The sequence below is a fragment of the Schizosaccharomyces cryophilus genome (genome assembly GCF_000004155.1).
Source record: "Schizosaccharomyces cryophilus OY26 unplaced genomic scaffold supercont4.2, whole genome shotgun sequence".
NCBI classification, from domain to species: Eukaryota; Fungi; Ascomycota; class Schizosaccharomycetes; order Schizosaccharomycetales; family Schizosaccharomycetaceae; genus Schizosaccharomyces; species Schizosaccharomyces cryophilus.
In genome coordinates this window covers 507,585-526,976 of record NW_013185625.1, presented here as the reverse complement: position 1 = coordinate 526,976, position 19,392 = coordinate 507,585, and the positions used below count along the sequence as shown (strand labels likewise).

General features: G+C 38.3%; 5 protein-coding genes and 1 non-coding gene across 6 annotated transcripts; 1 reads left to right on the top strand and 5 right to left on the bottom strand.

Annotated features, from left to right (window-relative positions):
• Positions 1-177: 177 nt before the first annotated feature.
• Positions 178-757, bottom strand: SPOG_01766 (SM22/transgelin-like actin modulating protein Stg1; the record flags this gene model as incomplete). The annotated part of the gene is made up of 2 exons (XM_013166870.1): positions 178-289; positions 318-757. 2 exons carry the CDS (start codon positions 755-757, stop codon positions 178-180), a joined length of 552 nt encoding a protein of 183 aa, XP_013022324.1.
• Positions 758-1,113: 356 nt separating this feature from the next.
• Positions 1,114-1,196, bottom strand: SPOG_16184. Its single transcript has one exon. It is a non-coding gene; the product is annotated as a tRNA-Lys (tRNA).
• A 509-nt stretch (positions 1,197-1,705) lies between these two features.
• Positions 1,706-4,381, top strand: SPOG_01765 (WDR24 family WD repeat protein; the record flags this gene model as incomplete). The annotated part of the gene is made up of 2 exons (XM_013166869.1): positions 1,706-1,728; positions 1,906-4,381. 2 exons carry the CDS (start codon positions 1,706-1,708, stop codon positions 4,379-4,381), a joined length of 2,499 nt encoding a protein of 832 aa, XP_013022323.1.
• On the bottom strand, positions 4,376-11,709 carry SPOG_01764 (U5 snRNP complex subunit Spp42). Its single transcript, XM_013166868.1, has one exon. The coding sequence runs from the start codon at positions 11,701-11,703 to the stop codon at positions 4,624-4,626; it is 7,080 nt and encodes a 2,359-aa protein (XP_013022322.1). The 5' UTR covers positions 11,704-11,709; the 3' UTR covers positions 4,376-4,623.
• Positions 11,710-12,157: 448 nt separating this feature from the next.
• On the bottom strand, positions 12,158-16,648 carry SPOG_01763 (uncharacterized protein; the record flags this gene model as incomplete). Its single annotated transcript, XM_013166867.1, has 2 exons — positions 12,158-16,573; positions 16,607-16,648. The coding sequence occupies 2 exons, from the start codon at positions 16,646-16,648 to the stop codon at positions 12,158-12,160; spliced, it is 4,458 nt and encodes a 1,485-aa protein (XP_013022321.1).
• Positions 16,649-16,831: 183 nt separating this feature from the next.
• SPOG_01762 (3-hydroxy-3-methylglutaryl-CoA synthase) lies at positions 16,832-18,634 on the bottom strand. Its single transcript, XM_013166866.1, has 2 exons — positions 18,457-18,634; positions 16,832-18,253 (listed from the first exon to the last, which is right to left on the bottom strand). The coding sequence occupies exons 1-2, from the start codon at positions 18,514-18,516 to the stop codon at positions 16,970-16,972; spliced, it is 1,344 nt and encodes a 447-aa protein (XP_013022320.1). The 5' UTR covers positions 18,517-18,634; the 3' UTR covers positions 16,832-16,969.
• Between the last annotated feature and the right edge of the window lie 758 nt (positions 18,635-19,392).

The window sequence follows — 19,392 nt, the reverse complement described above, 5'->3', positions numbered from 1 at the left end:
GTACGTCGTCGACGTAGTTAGTAAGTTACGGTTAACGTTAGTAGTAACTTAGTTTGTTTAGTTAATATAACTTAAACTAACTCTATATAACTACTTTTTTTTTTTTNTTTTTTTTTTTTTTTTTTTTTTTTTTTTTTTTTTCTAACTACAAATTCTTTTTTCTTCATTTAGTATACACTATGTACAATATTCATTCTCATTATTTTTAGCAGCAATCTGAACGGTACTAATATCAATACATATTTCCAGTAGGATCTCTCCTGGAAGAAAAGGTAATTCGTTCACTTCCCTGAGTAGGTCCGTCGTAGCTTCCATACTGTAGACTATGAGTTCCTTCTCGAAGGACTCGTTGCTGCTGAGGCGAAAACGTGCGAGGCTTTTTTTCTGCCAATTTTGGTCCCAACCCTTGCACTTTTCCAGGAAATTTCTTTGCCGCATACCGAGAAAACGAGTGAATCGCTCTCAATACTTGTTCATCATTTCGACGCTCAAACAAGTCTGCCGTTTGAAACATATCTTGCGAAGGAACCCCCACAACTTGCTGAGCGTAATTGATGAATGTCGAGATATTCTCCATCTGTACAAAAGGCATGTTGGATTCTTTATAACGAATATTAGCTTGCAGTACTTCTTTGCAAATTCGACAGAGTAACGTTCCTGACCTTAATTGATCTAAGAAATCTTCATTCGCATTCAAAGAAATTTGTAATGTTTTTTCTATCCATTCACGAGCTTCTTGCTCTAATTGCTTCGACATTTTTTTCTCTTCCAAGTACGAAAATGTTTCCCTCACACTAAATGCTTTCGTCACTGGTTTTCCTTGAATATATAAAATCTTTACAAAAGTTCAATCTTATTGTAAAAGAGTTCGTTCTTTGGCTACAGTGATGGTAATTTACTCGTTGGTTCGTAAAAGTGATATGTTTGCCCAAGAGCTCAATGTATATCCCAAGTGCAAATTCGTTTTCATGGATAATCAGAATATGGATATATAGATCTCAGTATGAATATAAATATGAAAAAAAAAAAAAGAGACATTATAGAAATAAGAAAAAAAAAAAAAANGAAAAAAAAAAAAAAAAAATTAGCTTTGCTAAAAGCACCAAAAAAGAACTCCCAAGGCGAGACTCGAACTCGCAACCTTCTGATGACCTTCATAAGAGTCAGACGCTCTAAACCGATTGAGCTACCCGGGACTTTTCTATTTAGTACAAAGCATAAACCCTTTTTGTCTTGTCATTGAAAACTCGAAAATTGCTCTATCCTATAAATATCAACTCGCAAGCTTTCAGAATTTTCAGGCTTCTAAACGTCCCTTTTGTTGAGCACAATTATCTACTAGTCCTTTACTACATACTCGTCCCTCATGCCATTACCGTGTTACGATCAACTTCGGTGTGCTTCGACCCTACCATTGTAGAAAGAGGACACCACTACTTATTAACAAATGTAAACAGTTGTTAAAGAACGTCGTGGTTGTTTTCGGAATTTTTATTGTAAATTAAAAAGATATTTATCTTTTCTTGTAGCTGCTTCCACTTGGCACCGAAAAAGCTGAATTCGCTAGAATTTTCATCTTCTTCTTCAAAGAAATTATTTACCAAGAATCCTCCGTCCTTTTGTTGTTTGGTGGTTTTGGTATACATTCGTATAGGCATCTATTCTCTTGCTTGCTGATTCTTGTGAAGATATAGTTGTAAACGCTATGGTTTCTAGGAATTTATTGATGTAAATAGGTTCCTTTCGACGAGATTAAATCATTCAGCAAATACTCTTCTTTCTATTGCTCTTTACAATTTTTTCTTCTGTTTTGTAAGACTCTTGGGTCACTTTTGGTATCTGCGAATCAAGTTTGTTTTCCCAACTGTTTTAGTTTGTATTTTTTGTCTGCTTTTAATTTATAAGTATCGCTTTGATGTCAAAAAGCTATTTATCCTCTAGACCAGCTATAAGCTATTCCAAAGTCGCTGCAACGTACTCGTCTAGGGCACAGAAAAACCTTTCCGAATATCAGGATTGGGCATTTCAAACTCAGGGAAGCGTTAATTCGTTATCACCTAGTCCGGACTTCACAAAATTCGCAATTGCTGGTCGTGAACTGTTGGAAATACTGGCTCTTAACGCAAATCCTGTCCGACCACCTATTCGAATTAAAAACTTTTCATCTGGAAATGCTCAAGAAAAGAACACCTCCTGTAACGATGTTAAATGGGGAAACGATTTTTCCGAAAATTACCTGTTTACTTGCTCCCCTCTGGGTGACTTGAACGTTTGGGATATTGATTTGGGCCAGAATATTTCCAAATTTACTGAGCATTCAAGAGCCATTCATAGTATTGACGTTTCCAAGTTCCATTCTTCATACGTTTTAACCGCCTCGCAGGATGGCCTTACTAAATTATGGGATTTCCGTGAATCTCACTCTACTCAAACATTCAAAGGAAACTCGGAAGCTGCCAGAGACGTTGTGTTTTCTCCTTCTGAAAGCAATGAATTTGTTGTTGCGTACGATAATGGTACCGTTCAGAAATGGGATTTACGTTACAGTAAAAGTCCTTCACTAAAGCTTTCGGCACATAATGGTGTTGCACTATGCATAGATTATACTCCGAATGGCTCCCTGTTAGCTTCGTGTGGACGAGATAAATCAATCCGAATTTGGGATATCAACAATAATCAACGCAAAGCTATTTCTACCATAAATACGATCGCTCCTGTGAATCTTGTTCGCTGGGAGCCTGCTGAGGTAAACAATGCCACCTGTAGGCTGGCCAGCTCCTCTCTATTGGGTGATAATAGTATTAACGTCTGGGACATTCGACGGCCCTATGTTCCTCATCGCAGCCTCAATCATCATGAAAATAATGTAACAGCTTTGCAATGGATTTCGCCAAATGTTCTTTTATCATCCAGTCGTGATGGAGTCCTTTCGCAGTCTCGAGTAAATGATGCTAAAAGCTACATAGATATTATGCCTTCTTCCGCCGTATCCTGGTCTACGAATGGTTCGATTACTTTTTCTTCTAATAATTTGAAGAATCCCAACCTTCGTCCACCTGTAAACCGAACTTCCTCTCGTGAAAGTAATATAAGTTCTTTGAAAACTGCGCTGCAAGCGAAGCAGCCTATTCAAGAAACTCACTTGAAACAGACTCCAGCTAATTTTGAATTTTCTTACCCCGTAAAAAACCACCAGCTAGCCATAACTTCTATATTTCCTAATACCTCCCATCAGTTTGTCCAGCTTGCGAAATCATATCAGCTTTCAGGTGAAACCAATACTGCATGTCAACGAAATGCCAGACTTGCTTATCAATTAGGAGCTTATGAAGCACAGGCTATGTGGGACTTTTTATTCTTTTCTTCTCTCAACTTAAACCATAAGGAACGTTTCCTAGCAAAGGATGACTACGACTTTCCGTTCTCTGATGAGAGCCGATCTGTTTCAACGCAAAATAAATCAGAAAGGAGTCGGCGATCTTCATTTGAATCGGAAGGACTCTCTGATGATTACTTTGAATCATTACTCTCCAGCTCATCTCTCAGCTCATCAATATTGTCTGTGGATTATGAGGATAATCTAGATAAAGCTGTATCAAAAAGTATAAATCAAAGGTCGGACCATCCAACTTCTATGAGGTCTCGAAAAGATGGAAATCCGCCCTTTCAAGGAGGTAGAGGTAGTATCACCTCCTTGCATTTTTTTGATTCCATTGGTTCTAATGTCTCTGCCCATTCCCAGTACGATATGTCAAATTCTTTACATCAAGGTTCTGTAACGTCTGCTTCGATTAAATCTCGTGATCCTGCTTTTAGCCTTGGAAGTTTGTCTAGGCGTACTTCTTATTTCCATGATCAATTATCTTTGGTTGCTGAAGATGCTCCTCCTACAGATCTGGTGGATGTGGTGACTTCGTCTATTATACAATGCATCGACGAATCTGATGTACAAACTGGTGCCTCCGTGTACTTATTGTTTTCTGCGCTTCCTATCAACATTCCGCGTCCTCAATTGGATGATTTAATTGATAGTTATGTGGGTCTTTTGCGGCGTATGGGAATGTTCTGTGAAGCAGCATACATTGTTAAGCATTCCTCGCAAGTTGTAAAATATAAATATTCAGCAAATCGCGATCTGTCTTTTGGTCACAAGTCTAATCCAAAACCTTATAGGCAAAATGTCTCTTTTGATGGTGTAAATATTTATTCAAAGCTTGAGAGATGCTGTTTTTGTGAATTACCTTTGAATGGAGTTATCACTTCATGTTACGGTTGTGGTCATCTAGGGCATGAAAGTTGTTTAAGGGAATGGTTTTTTAATGATTCTACTGAAGAATGTTTAATATGTCCTGTTCCAGGTTGTGGACAAGTATGCTTTTAGAATTGATTGATACTTTATTTTTCGGTACTTGCTAGAAACAAATATATGACAAATTTAATTCAACAAAACGTAGATAATATTTCTAAAATCATAAAAATTAATCACCTAAATATTTTATACATTATCAACAGTTGTAGATTATCCTGTAGTTACTTTTTACTTTTCATTTCTCATTACCTTTGACAAGGACTCAGATAAACCCTAATTTACAATGTGCACCAAAAAGGTGTACAGCCTTCTTTTTAAGCGAATGCATCAGGCATGTCTTCTTCAAAATGATCGTTTCCTTCCATCTCAGTATGACTTATCACATGCGTAGGTCTATGTTCCAAAGCAAAGAATGACAATGGAACATCCAATTTCATGCTATAAGTCATATTACCGCTGAAACTTGCACCATTAAAGTTGTAATTCCACACATTCTCCTCAGGAGTTAAGAAGAAACCTTGAATTCTATCAGACAACAAAAGCTGGCACTTTTGACCCATCTCAGGGTTGAAGCCAACAGCCTCATCACTGTTAATATCCATATTGTTGCTACCCCAATTGACTCCTTCATCTGTAAGTCCATACGCTGCTAGTGAAATGGAACCAGGCACATAACTGACTGTCAACGTTATCGATTTTCCAGCCCAATCCTCATGACTGGAGCTTAGCTTTGCGTGAGTGGTTACATCGGCAGAAGATAAGTACGGTAACTCTGAGCTTTGAGTATGAACCCATCCTAAAGGCTCTAAATCACTTAAAGTTGGAAGCTGCAAATCCTCTGGAAGTCTGGATGGAATCTGTACATTTTTTATGCTACCCAATTGAGGAACCATTGCAATACAATGAATCTCCTTAATTTCTGGGTTATCAGAAGGACTTCTTCCGTATAGCATTCCGGCAACTTGCGTACGAAGATCTGAGATCATCACAAATTTTCGAAGTAGGTTTTGAGGCAAGACATAAGTGTAAGGAACAACTTCACTTATGTTATCAGAGTTGACATAGACATTCTTCGTTCGAAGATGAAGATTAGTAGAGGAAATAGCTCGGTTCCTCCATTCTGTTTTGCTAGAAAACTTCTCGTTTTCGTAGGCCGATGTCGTAGTAACAACCATTTCATCACCGTGAATGTTAGTTGTTTTAGTTGTCACAGCGGTAACCTGATCATTATCGCGACCTTGTTTTTCAATTTCAGCAATCTGTTGACGCTGCAATGAAGGCGCGGAGATTGCCATACCCAAAATAATGTCACGAACTTCAGAGTTAGTTAAACTAGCGACATTCACGTTGTTCTTCTTGGCATAATCTGCCAAAATTAAGTCTCGAAGCTGGGGTTCAACATCTAGCCATTGTTGGTCATCCAGACTAGGCCAAATATGATTTGCTTGCGTAATGATAGACTTGTCAGGACGTAGGATAAGTTTGGTCTTCTCAGTATTAACATTTAATGCCCTCAAAATCAAAATAAGACGAGAAAACGCAGTATAAGAAGATACAGATTGAAGCCAATCATCGTATAAATTGAAAAGTACCATTTGAGGTTCAGTGGCACGAAGAATTAAATCATTTATTCTCTCCAGCTTAATAATAGCTTGGAATGGAAGTTGAAGTTCGCTTCCTTTGATTGTTATATTTGGAAAATCTAGAAGATGTACCTCTAAGGGATCAAGCATACCCTTTCGTGTAACAATGATTTGTTTGGGCTGTTCTTCAACAGGTAATGAACGAATCAAAGCAGCGACCTCCTCAGCAGTCTTCCACTTAGCTAATTGACCAAGACGTTTTTGACCAGCCCATACAGATGTATGAATAACCTTCAAGAATAATTGACCAGTCCTTGGATTGAAAATAAAAATAGCTCCGTTAATAGGCTTTGTAGTCAAATTACCTTCGAAAGTCTTATGAATTGTTACACGGTATACATTAGTATCATCAACAAAGAGTTGTATCTGGTTGCTGAATAAGTCTGCGTAATTCGAAGAAGAAAGATATTGCTCCTGCGGCTCAGAAGCATAAAGTTGTAAGCCTTTGCGAATACGTTCACGTAAAACATAAAGAGCAGGATTTGCCTTCATGATCTTATTCATACTTTGTTGAATCAATGGCTTCATTCCGGGAATCCAATTACCATAAGCACTGTGCATGTTGTAACACAAATCGATACCAATCAAAACACCTGTCGGGGATGGATAAATACTTTGAGAATCTGTGCTATAATCTAAGAACTTCGCACGGGTGTATCTCTCAATATCATGGGAATCGTAGTCACCGAAACGAAGCTGCACATCTACCCAGTATTTATTTGTCGTTGAATTATCAAGGACGTCGCGATTATCGTTAAGAAGAGACGGGCGTGAAACGTTCCACTTATATGCAGCAAACAACAATATATCGGCACAAGAGCTATTCATTTTGTAACTCTTTCTCGGGTGAATTGTTTCTTTCTGAACAGTTTCTATTTGCAAAGATTCTAATTCTTGGTCAAATACTTGGCAAAGGTCCCAAACGACTGATTCATGGATTTTCTGCCAAAGATGAGATCGGAAAATTTGAATAAGGGAAATCTTCAACGTAGGAATCTTTCCATGCATCATAATACCAGTCAAATCCAATTGAACCTGAAAACCGACATACACATTGGCTCGGTTAATTGTTGGACTCCACCATAAAGTAAATCTTCGGTTAGGAATTTGGTTTAATCCTGAACGCTGAGCATTCGTTAGCTTTTTAAATTTCATTGACTCTTCGAAACCAGAAGCTTTTTCCCAAAATAGACCTTCCCATGAAGGAAAACCAGTTGCTTTGAACATTGTATGTTCTAAGATACCTTCAACACCACCGAGAGCTTGAATGACATCTACACGGTAGTTATTCAACTGCCATAGTTTTCCGTCATGACGCTGGCTTGTCCACCAAAAGGGATTGTTTTTAAGTAATTGATACTGTTTAAATTCAGTTCGAATACGCCAACCTTTGTCATATGCAAGGGTGTGTCTGTCCTTCTGGAAAAGAGTATTGATTCTTGGAATACCACGGTCCCATGAATCTTCTAAATCTTCTAGCGTCAATCTTCGATTCTGCTGCAAGGCTTCCTGTCTTTTCATTGCATATTCAGCCCATACGCGCTGAGAGTCTACGAATTCAGACTCCCAAGGCTGAATATAGCGATATAGATTAGGAATCAAATGTTCCCCATTCGTAGTCATACCGCTTCGGAAATGAGTAATACCAGTATCAGTTTGTTTGGACCAGCGTAAATCAGATTGTGGTATTAAAACATGACCCATTGAAAGCATGCCTAATCCACCAAGTTCTTTTGGTGAATAAAATACTGCTGGTGGAAAACGACTAGGCATTTTAGAGTTAAGGGAAATTTTCACCCGAGTCTGGACTTTTGACTCACATTTCACCAATACGTCTAACAATTCTGGAGTTGAAATTGCAGCCTCACGATAATAAGTCATTAAAGCGATTAAAGCCGTATTCCATTTGTTAGCAATTTTGGTAAATGTGGTCGAACCAGAAGACATAAGAATTTGACGGATACGATTACTGAATTTCTTTATATCTTCATCAGTGACGCGAATAAATGCCTGCGCTGTCCGTTCTTTAGTTAAATTATTGGACAAATTCCATACGCCATCTCTCAAAGTAAATTCCTCAATTTGTCGAACCTTAGGGAGTATTCGTATTTCAAAGCCAGCCATCGCGAATAATAAGTTGGGATTATCTTTGCTGTAAACACTTGGGAATGTATCTTCCCAGTCTAAGGTAGTCAAAGAACGAGGCAAACGATTGCGTATTTCCCAAAATACTGCACGGCCTAAATTAACATCATGCTTCATAAGGCGCATCCGAGCATCTCTTGGCCAACAATTTTTCTTTCCCTTTGAATAATTTACGACATTGCTGTTCGTAGGATCAGGATTTTCGTTCAAAAACCGTTGGATCAATTCACGAGCTTCGTCCGCACTAAATCTGAACATTATGTAAATACGATCAATATATCTTGTATATAAACGAATTGGATGCCTTGTCTCCGTAGCCTTATCTTTGAAATGTAAAAAGTCGTTAGGCAATTCAGGAGGCCCGGCAATTTCAGTAGCTCTTTGGAGGCCAAGAATGAGTAAGTCCAGCACAAGTCCATAAAATTGCCAGATGAAACTTGAAAATTGAAGTCCGCGGACTAGTCCGTATGAGTTAGTATGAGACATATCTTTGTAAGACAAAACAACATTGTTTTTAGCACTTGCATAGGATGCAAGATTAGTATCCATAAGTAATGACAGAAGTCGATTTAAAAGAGTTAAATCAACTTTTTGAAAAGCCTTTGATAAACTTGATTCCATTAATACATTACATTCACCATTTTCAGTTTCCCAAACATCACTTAAGTTATTGATACCCTGACACCACTTGTATACAAGGAGCGGAGGAGGTTCGGAGTCGCCAGGCTTGATCCAAGAAGGGAATAAATGACGACGGTCTGCCTCAAACCAAAGGTATTGGTCCAAGTATGCATCACAAATCTTTTCCATTGGATCGACAGAATATACTGGAATTAGATGCGAGTACATATCCATAAATTCAATGCCAACTTCTTTAAAAGTTCGCATTGTAAGTAACCGTCTTTTTATTTGGGACAACATTTCATGAGGATTGTCATAAGCTTGTTCAACTAATGCTAATTCCTCTCGTTGAGATTGATTTAAGCGACCTTTTACCGAATACGCCTCTTTAAGTCTTTCCAAAGCCAAAACTAAAAGTTTGGTATCATGTTTATATGATAATGGAGGAAAGGGAATCGGCTGAAAGCGACGGCTCTCCAACCAATGAACAACCGTGGTATAGATAGCAACAGCTTCATCAGCTGTAACGTAAGGACCATCTTTAAGATAATTGTGTTGTCTTTCCTGTTCAGCCTTCAACCATAATCTGGTCAATCTTCCTAAATTCTTCTTTGCTACTGTCTTGTCGACAGTTGCTCCACGGCGAATACGCTCACGATTAAAGTGAGCAACCGATGTCCACCAATCGGCTTTAGATTTTACATAGCGAAGGATCATGTTCTCAATAGGAGCTGGTAAGCCTGGAACTTTCCATGGAATGTTTGCTTTCCAGCATCTCCAAGCTTCACTCAAATGTTGTAAAATTGTCTTGCTTTTACCTTGACGAATGCCTTCAGGAATCATATCCAAAATATCATTCATAACAGCAGCTCTCAATTCCAAGTCTTGGTGAGAATCAACACGTTGCTTTGTAACTTGCTTAGCAACTCCGGTGGCATGACGACCTTCAAATTGCCTAGCAAGTAAATTACCCAACCAACGTTCTAACAGAGGAACGATGCCTCTCAAAAAGAAAAGCCATACACGCCAACTTGGAGCCCAGAATCCACACCCAGGTCCTTTACCAACAGGTCCAGTATTGAAACGATAATAGATTAAGTGCTTTAAATCCTTACAAGCTCGGATCTGTCTCATTAAGCGGTATTTATAACGGTACATACCAGTTAGTTGACCAATATGGTTGAAGGTGTAATGTAATCCATCAGCTAGCTGGTAAGCATCGATATTTCCCAAACGATACTGTACATGAGAATCTACGATCAACTTCGTAAGTCGAAGAATTTCACGCATCAAATGAAAAGCATTACCAAACCTCGACTTCTTTCTTTCCTTGGTGGTAAGGGTCTTAGTGGGTTTTAAATTACAGTTATAATCCAGATGCAAATAAGTAAGTCCCTTGCGGTGGATTAATAACTGAAGCATGTTGTAACCTTGACGACAAACCTGAAGACCAGCTTCAACCCAGTCGATCGTTGTGCTCTGGAAAAATTTTGTGTTTTTCAATTGCCTGAACAAATTTCTGTTTGTATGTGGCTTTGGATGAGGTGTATGAAGCTTATTCATAACATGCGACTTTAACAACTTTTGATAAGAAACACGGACTTTCACCGGTTGGTTCGGAGGGCAATGTTCCAAATACCATTGCTTTACCAGTGGTACGTCCTGTGCTCGTTTGGTATTACCAGAGCGTTTATTGAAAGGATGTGGAGCCCACCATAACGTCAATGCGCTAGCAGTATGTTCGAACTCCAAGTCTTCGTCAACGAAGAAAGGATCGAAAGGAACCTCAAGGTCTTCTTCATCATTAAGTGTTTCATCTTCATGTGAGACTGTAAGTTGTTGGGATCGTAACTGACGTGAGGTTATTGGATTAATTAATGGATCCCAAAAAAATGCAGGTAAATCTGGATCCTCTGGTGGAATGAATACATTCGTTGGCTGATGATATTCACTCAGTGCGACACTCCTAGCCCTCGAATTATACAAAAATGGGTAAGCTATTCTGTATTCGGTTCGAATCGGTTGTCTAATAATAAGTTTATAAATATCATTGAATTCATTCCAATCTTCAGTTTCTGGGGCTTCATCTTTATATAACGGTTCAAACTTGGGTCCACCAGGTATTGCCACATTCAAAGCTTTAGCAGTGAAAAAACTTTGATCATTAAACAAATAAAAATAATTATCATCTCTTAAATCACTCAAAAGTTGATAGGATAAACGATGCAAATTTGCCATTTGCGGCAGACTCAATCGCCATTTTCTGTAAGTAGGTCCATTAATATGAGGCGTATCCTCAAGAGCACGGGTATCATAAAACCAATCGTACACCGGTGCGTCTTCTTCTTCATCTAAGTCCATCCGCACGCCTTCCAAAGGTTCCAAGTCTAATAATTGATCAATTGAGAATGGTGGTTCCTCATCATCAAACGGAGGGAATCGTAAACGTTTAAAATTTTTCCTATCACGCTTTTCCCTTCTCATCATAACCCACATACTTCCCCATTGAGCTATATAATGTGGTTCAATTACGCGAGGACTTTCATTCACAAATGTGATGGCACCTGTAACATGGTATAAAACCCGTACATCTCTGTACTCTTCCCATGGCATTGGCATATTTTCAAGCAATTTTAAAACAGCATGAGGCAAATACTTCAGTGCACCCAAGTAGGAGCGCTTATCTGCACGAAATTTTTTAGATGCCATATCACCGCGTTCCTTCATAATTTTACGCAAGTGTTCAGGAGGAAGATCTGCCTTTTCTGTTTGAACAAATCCTTGCTTCCTTTTGGGTCCAAACTTGCTTTTTTGGGAAGCGCCCCATTTTCGGTTACGCTCACTTAGTTGCTTTTCTAAATTACCGCCAGGAGCTGGTACTTTTGGCTTTTTCTTTTTTACATATCCAGGAGGAGGTGGAGGAGGTTGATTTGGAGGCTCAAATCCAGGCGGAGGAGGTGGATTCCCCGGTGGTAACGACGCCATTTATGCAGGTTAATGTCAACTTTTCAGTGGCAGTAAAGTATTTTATGGTATGGTGTTTAGCATTTTGCGCACTGTACCGCGTTTCGTTAATCTACTTATAATTACGTTCTTGGTGTTCACGAGACTCGTTATTGCTGCGCTTGGTAATAATGCATAGTACGATACTCTAATACTGTAAATTGTATTTGAGGAAGTGAAGAAGAGAATAAATGGGCTACAATTGACTTAAATTTTTAAAAAAATGAAAAATTAAATTTCATTATGTTGAAATCCTAAATGCTATTGTAAATGAAAAAATGAGTATGTATATAAATACGTGAGATGTAATTGAACCATAAATAAAGCCATGAAATTCTGTGTTTGAAGTTTTGTGATTAGTATATAAACTCAGAACATCCTTCAAAAGTCTGATGATTATTGTTACGTTGATAAAATTTAAGCCTTCATGTCAAAATTATGAGTAGAACCGAGAAAAAATCAAATGCAAAAACATATTCGTGTTAAGTTTAAGCCTTCCATCCAAAACGTCTATAGTAAGCACTTTATTATATTGAGCTGAAAGAAGATCATCCAACTGAAGTACACATCTTGGGCTGGTAACATTAAATGCGTTGCTACTAGCTTCCAAAGTGAATTTCCCAATTTCGTCAGCGGAAATAGTGATATACAACTTATCGTGGTGAGGCATGCGAGACATTGAAACCAAAATACCTCGATCGTAAAGTTTAGTGGCAGTATATTTGAACGATCCGAAGCGAGGAACTCTACCAGACTTTCTCAATTCACGCATATGAAAGTACTGTTTTGAAAATGGTATGAGTTTCTTCTTTCCTTTCTTAGATTGTAGAGTTTCCATAGCTTGTTCAATATATTCGTTATAACTCTTGAGTTGCGAGTCTAGAAATGCTCGCTTTTCCTTCAAACTGACTAAGCTTTGACGACCAAAATCTAGTTCTCGCTGACGCTGGAGTCGACGCTTTGATTTATTACGAATATCCAGAGCGATAGAATTGACAATGTCTTGATAATTATTAGATCGGCTTGCAAAACCAAGGTTTTCTAACTCAAGAACATTAGATAATGCTAAGTATTTCAGTTCAGCAAAAGAGATAGACGAGAGCGCATCGTCAAACTCTTCAAACTTTTGGTTTCTTTCCGCTTCTGTAATTAGAAGCTCATGCCAGCTTTCCTCATCTTCATCAGTGACAGGTTTCACTAAAATATCCATGAGACTAGATCCGTTTTGTACTCTAATAATAAAGAAAATATAGCGCTTGGTTTGTACTATTAATGATCTTTCTTCGGCAACAGGGTCTTCCATAGTGCAAAATCGAGGGCTCAATTCTAGTTTAATATCCGTTTCAGTTTCCAAAAATTCATAGTCTTTAGGTGACATTGATTCTAATTCGTTTATCACAGCTCGTAGTGGATCATTTGGTGAATCAGTAGCAATTAAGTCTGAAGCGCGTGAGATCTGTGTATATATAGTAAGGATATCATCTCGTTTCATATAAATCACTGGCCTCTTGGTGCTGACTATATCTTCAAACCCATCAAATTCAAAGTAAGTCTCAGGATCGACCACATCAGTCAAATGCTCCAAAAAAATCATAATATCTTTTTTCGAAACTTCAATAAACTCTGACAGCGGCCTCAAAAAGCCTAACTTCCTTGATTCACAAGGTTCAACATTGAAAATTTCAGATAGGATGCTAGAAAAGCAATTAAGGTTTTTCCTTTGTAGGGCGTTGATGTGGTTTTCCACCAGTTTATAATTATCTGGTGAAACCAGTAGAGGCTTAATGTAGTTATCAAAAACGAAGCGTCCTATTATACCAAATATCCACTCTTTTTTTGCTGAAGGAAAGTTATGTTCTAGCGATAATTTGAGCTGAGAGGCCACATAGCAAAGAGAATAAGGAAAGCTTTCAATATTTCTAGACAACGCAATAATAAAAGATTGACATAACTTTCTTAGCTCCCGCAAGCGACCCACGTAGAGATTTCTTGTTGGGGAATGTTGCATAGCAATACTCAAGGCAACCTTGGGATTTTCTGAAAGGTCCTTTCGATTCGGATCAAATTGTTTCAACAGTGCTATAGGATTTATCTCAAAGTCCATTTTTTCATCATACACTAAAATTTTATGAATACGGCTAAGCATTGATTTCCAAAGCTTCGCATCTCTGATGTTTCCTAAGAGGCCCATTAACAATAATTTCCAAACTGAGTCATTAGCTAAAAGCTCTGTAGTGGTTTCAGTTTGGCTAACTTCCATGTTTAACACGCTTGTCATTAACCTTAAAAATAAGACCTCTTCGCGCCTGTTGGATGCATGTCCAAAAATTTGTAGAATTAAGTAGGTAATATGTCGCAATTGAATAAAATCGGGATTGCACTTCATTAAAATGTGCAAGTAATTTGTGATATAGATTTCGTTAGTTTGCAGCACATAGAAAAAGCATTGTAGAAGATCAAGGTAACGTCTGCTTGAGTTGTTAAGGGTTTTCATAGAACGAGAATTCGTTATGTAATCAGTGACCTGTTTTCCAGGTTTATACTTGCTATGATGTCTTAAAACATCATCTAGACTGATTTTATTTTTTACTAAAAGTGCAATTTTGACGTCCAGTTCATTGATATGCTCCTCAATTGTTTCATTCTCGCGGACGAGCTTTACAATTTCTTTCCGCATGTGTTCAATACAAACGTCTTCTTCAAAGTCAAAGTTATTATCATCCAACAGATGAACAAAGTTTTTGACGGTCATGACCGGAGGGTTTCTAGCGGTAGCTAGTTCACGATATGCAAGCCCTTCTTGTCGGCCCCGATAGACAGATTTTGCAATTATTGGGTTTTCCATCGTCTGGTGAAAGCTTTGTAATTTCCTCAAAAAGTTACTTCTTGCTAAGTAACCTCGAACTATGGATTGTATAGTTATCGTTTCATCCATAAAGGATTCTAATTGAATCTCGATGAAGTTTACATCGTCTCGAAGTAAAACTGCTCTAACAGAAGATTGCATGTAAAGGATATCTCTTGAATGCTTAACTAGATGAATATTCAGTTTTGCAACAGAAATCCTTGCTAAAAATCCTCGAAGGAAAGACTGTAATGTAGTAATAGAGACCTCACGAGAATGAAGTTTCTCCAACAGAGTTAAGTATCGGCGTTGAAATATAATTCTTCGACAAAGTGACTGTAACGAAAGAAGTGAAGGAGAGCAATATTCTAGCTGACTCAAGCGTTCGTTGATAATACTACGCAATAAGCATCCTCTCGATAAAGCTGATAAATTAGTAAAAGACAAAGAGTGGGATTCTAAAGATGACTTTAAAAGATTTATTTTTTTCCTAGAAAAGAGGCCTTTGCACATTGCATGAAACCAAGAAGGAAACTCATCCAGTTCTTTTAAGAGTTGTTGCCAGCGAGCACGAAACAAAGCACCACGTAAAATACTTTGAAATTGAACAAAAGAAGGTATATACTGATAAAGATTGTCCAGCATGTTTACAATCTGATGGCGGATTAGGTATCCTTGGGCAGATGATTGAATTAAAGTAAATGAATATTCTTTCTCTTGTAAACTTTTTAAGAAAGCAAAGTGTATCTTCCTGTAAAAACCTGCACGTATAATGGCTTGCACCTTTGGTACTGAACGTAAACTTTCATTTTTAAGTACTTTTTCTTTGTATTCAACTCGGACAAGATGTCCTCGGATTGTAGATTGAAGCGATACAGTCCACATGACCATTTCCTCATACGCATTCTCGTTGATTCTGTAATTTGAACGTGACAAATATCCTCTGATCATAGCCTGAAAAGTTTCAACGTGAGCACTTTGTTCAGCTAATGATTGTAATACATCGACCAGCTTGATTCTCGCGATTACGCCACGACAACATGCTTGAAGACCATTTAAAATATTATCCGGAACGGGAATACGTCCGTACGAATGGTAAGGGCTATGAAACGAAAACAGAGCATCTCGTCGCCTAGTGGGGGAAAATGTCGTAAAAAAAGGAGTTGGAGAATCGCGCAAAGTGGAAGTCAATGGCGGTTGAAGAAATGGGTCTTCAAATCCACTCAACTTTGGGGAAGAAATTAGTGAATCATTTGGTAGAGAGCTGTTTAGTGAAGGGAGAGAGGATTTAGTTCTTCTATGAGAAGCGATAGAGGAAAAAGGACTGGGCAAAGTTTCTTCCTTTGATTTTAATGGAGAAGTAATAGGGGAAGAATAAGCAGATCCCGAGTCAGATAAGTCTTGAGACCTAGCGCGCGAGTGCTTAAAAGATGGACTAGGGCTTCGGGTAGGAGACAGTGTAGGACTAGCACGAAGCATAAAGTCACTGTTTAAAGCTGTAAAATTAGGGAGCGTTGCATTTGATTGCTGCAGTCTTCTGACTATTTGGGCAATATCATCATCAGCGAAGTGCAAATCCTCGTTTATTCTTTCCAAGGGAGGAGCTAAATGTTGCATCGACAGGAAGAAAGAAAGAGCATGAATACAGTATATAACCTTTGGGAGATTTTTCCCTTCATAAATGTCAGTAAGCTCAAAGTGAAATATATCAGGGAGGTTGATGTCGTTTATAAAATCGAGAAATTTATTAATGTTGTCTGAATGGCGGAACTGTAGCTCACCAGAATCAAAAATTCGGAACCGTCTGTATGGTTGAAACCGTAAAACCAATTTTGCTAGCACCACGCCATTTCGTAAAGATTGTTCGAAAGTAAAGATGGGCCCCAAGTCAGTATCCAAGCATTTTTCAATCCAATTTTTAGCTTCCGTTACACGACATAAGTAATTTAAAGCTTGAATACTATCACGCTGTTTATCTTTCCATCGCATAGTTGAAGTTTTCATATTCTAACACAACCACTGTACGATTAGTCTTCATACAGTCTCTATTTCAACAAGATAAACAAAAACACTATCCAGCATTTACAATAGGTTATAAAATAGCAAATTCGGTAGTCGCTTCCGTTTGCGACGTAAATAAAGAATGTTGTTACTCTATGTGGTAGTGAAGATGGGGTGCAAGACAGATAGCTTGCAACAATGCGGTTGATTGAAAAGTCATTATATGGTATATACAAAGAAGAATTAATAGTTACATTTATCTTCATTATTTATAGGTAATTTTGACGCTACTTCTACATTTATTGAGTTGCTTATTCAGAAAGGTATAAGGGCGGAGGAGAAGCAATACTTAGTCTATTCACGAAATTTATTATTTAAAATGGTATGTATAAATCAGTGAGCTTAAGGTTTAACCTCATAACTACGACGGAACATGTCGTCAATGCCAGTAAGGTAATAGGTGCCAGAGCGAAGGCGATCAACGTTGCCTTGGGGAGTAATGTTCTTCTTCAAGTGGGCCTGGTGGCGAAGCTCAATAGCATTTTCGTATTCGACGGGGGTCATGGAATGACGGCCTTCAACATCGTTAACAAAATTGGCTTTGAGAGCAATGTCAGAAACGTCGCCCTTGACGACGAAAGAAAAGAAAGAAGAAGCCAAGCCGGAACCATAAGAGTAAGCACCAACACGCTTACCTTGAAGTTCGGCAGCTGGAACACGAGAAAGAAGGGAAGTAAGACAAGAGAAGACACTAGCGGTGTACATATTACCGCAATTAGTAGGAGCATAAATACTAGATTGAACACGCTGATTATAACGTTCCTTGGTAATAGCCATTAGGGTTTTTTCTAAAGTCTTATCGGTAAGAGTCTTGGCGGCAGGTAATGTATTAATAAGCTCACGAATATTTTCCAACTCCGCAATACCAGGTTGTTCAACATAGTCAGTGTAAAGAAGGCGAGCATAAGCTTTTTGGACTTGCTTACAGGTGGGAGCATGGAAGACGCAATAGTCGAAACGGTCGATGCCCAGTCCTTTCGATTTTCCATTTCTGGCAACATCACGAGCATTATAAGCAGCATAAGCTTCGTCTAAAGCTTTAACATAACATTCAAGAGAGAAATGACCATCAACGTAGGGGTATTCGCTGGCCAAATCAGGCTTGTAAAAGTCATAAGCATGTTGCATGTAAGTACCACGCAAGCCTGGTTCTAAAACAATAGGGGCATTGGGACCAACCCAAAGAGCAACACATCCGGCACCACCAGTAGGTCTAGCATTACCTTTGTCATACAAAGCAATGTCGCCAGCAACTACAATGGCATCCCGACCATCCCAGGCGGAAGATTCAATCCAGTCAACAGTGTTGAAAAGGGCATTCACACCACCGTAACAAGCATTGACGCAGTCAATGCCTTCAACATTGTGGTTATCACCCATGAGTTGCATCAAAACACTCTTGACAGACTTGGACTTGTCAATGAGTGTTTCGGTACCGACTTCTAAACGGCCAATCTTGTTTACATCAATTTGGTATCTTTGAATGAGTTGAGAAAGAGCGGTAAGGGCAAAAGAATAAATATCTTCGCGGTCGTCAACAAAAGCCATCTTGGTCAATCCGAGACCAACTGTATACTTTCCGGCGGAAACACCATCATGTGCTTCCAAAGCGGACTGTTCGACATACTGTTGTACAGGTTAATAATAGAATAATACGCAAGAACCGAGGGGTACACGATAGGAACCGAAAAGAAGTCAGGTTGGAAACGCGTAACACGCTTATTTTTTTGTGTAGAACACTTTTCGCTCTACCGCATGCTTTGCTTTCCTTAGAAAATTTTTTACCGATTTCCATTTTCACTACAAACCCCCAATAAGAAAATACTTACTTGATTAGGAGTATAAAGGAAGAGACCTTTGATACCGATATCCTTTCGATCAAAAGACATTTTTTTAGTTATAAGGTCGTTGTTAGACTTTCTCCTTAAAGACTCGATAGAAGGATGATTATTTATGAAGAATCCGCAGTTGTCTATGCGTTCGCAGAATGGAGAAGACAGAAACGCTTGGGTATAGTTAGGCCATAGCTGCCACCCCTTTTGTTTGCATATAACGAATGGTAACGAAGGCATACGCAGGCTCACTCGACTATTATGTAAATAAACAAAGCAGAATTAAAATAGGTAGGAAAAAAAGAATGGAATTATTTTAGTATGAATAACAGAAGGATAGACAGAATGTTTAGAGTGTGATTTACTGAACGGTAAAGAGTAAAGACAGTTGAAGATCCTTTTATAAACGTTTTATTTGTTATAGAAACCAAATCATTCAACCAGTTTCACATGCTCATCTCAAATATCTTTTCTAATAGAACCAACTATCCTATTTCGTTTGTTATCTCACAACTACAACGTTCATAAAACAAAAAAGAATTAATTTACAGAAAACTGTTGCTCATAAAAGTCAACCTTTCGCATTTTGATGACAGTTATAGAATCTGTATAGAGCATTAAGTATACAAACAAACAATGCGCTCCATTTCTACAAACAGTACATTAAATGATTTCATAAAAAAAAAAGACCGACAATAAACAAAGAATCCTATCAAGCCAAACCAATATGACGAAACTAAGCAATGCGATTTCGAGCTATAGACTTCAAGGATTGTATATGTGAATCATACAACTCCTGGTTTCTTTTGTCTTTTTATTCTGGAAGCAAGAACTCGAGAAAGTGGTAGTGGATTCTGCTAAACTACCGGTGTCAACAAAGAGAAAAATGTGTTTCAATACCTCAATCGTTCAATTCTTCCTACAATAAAACTT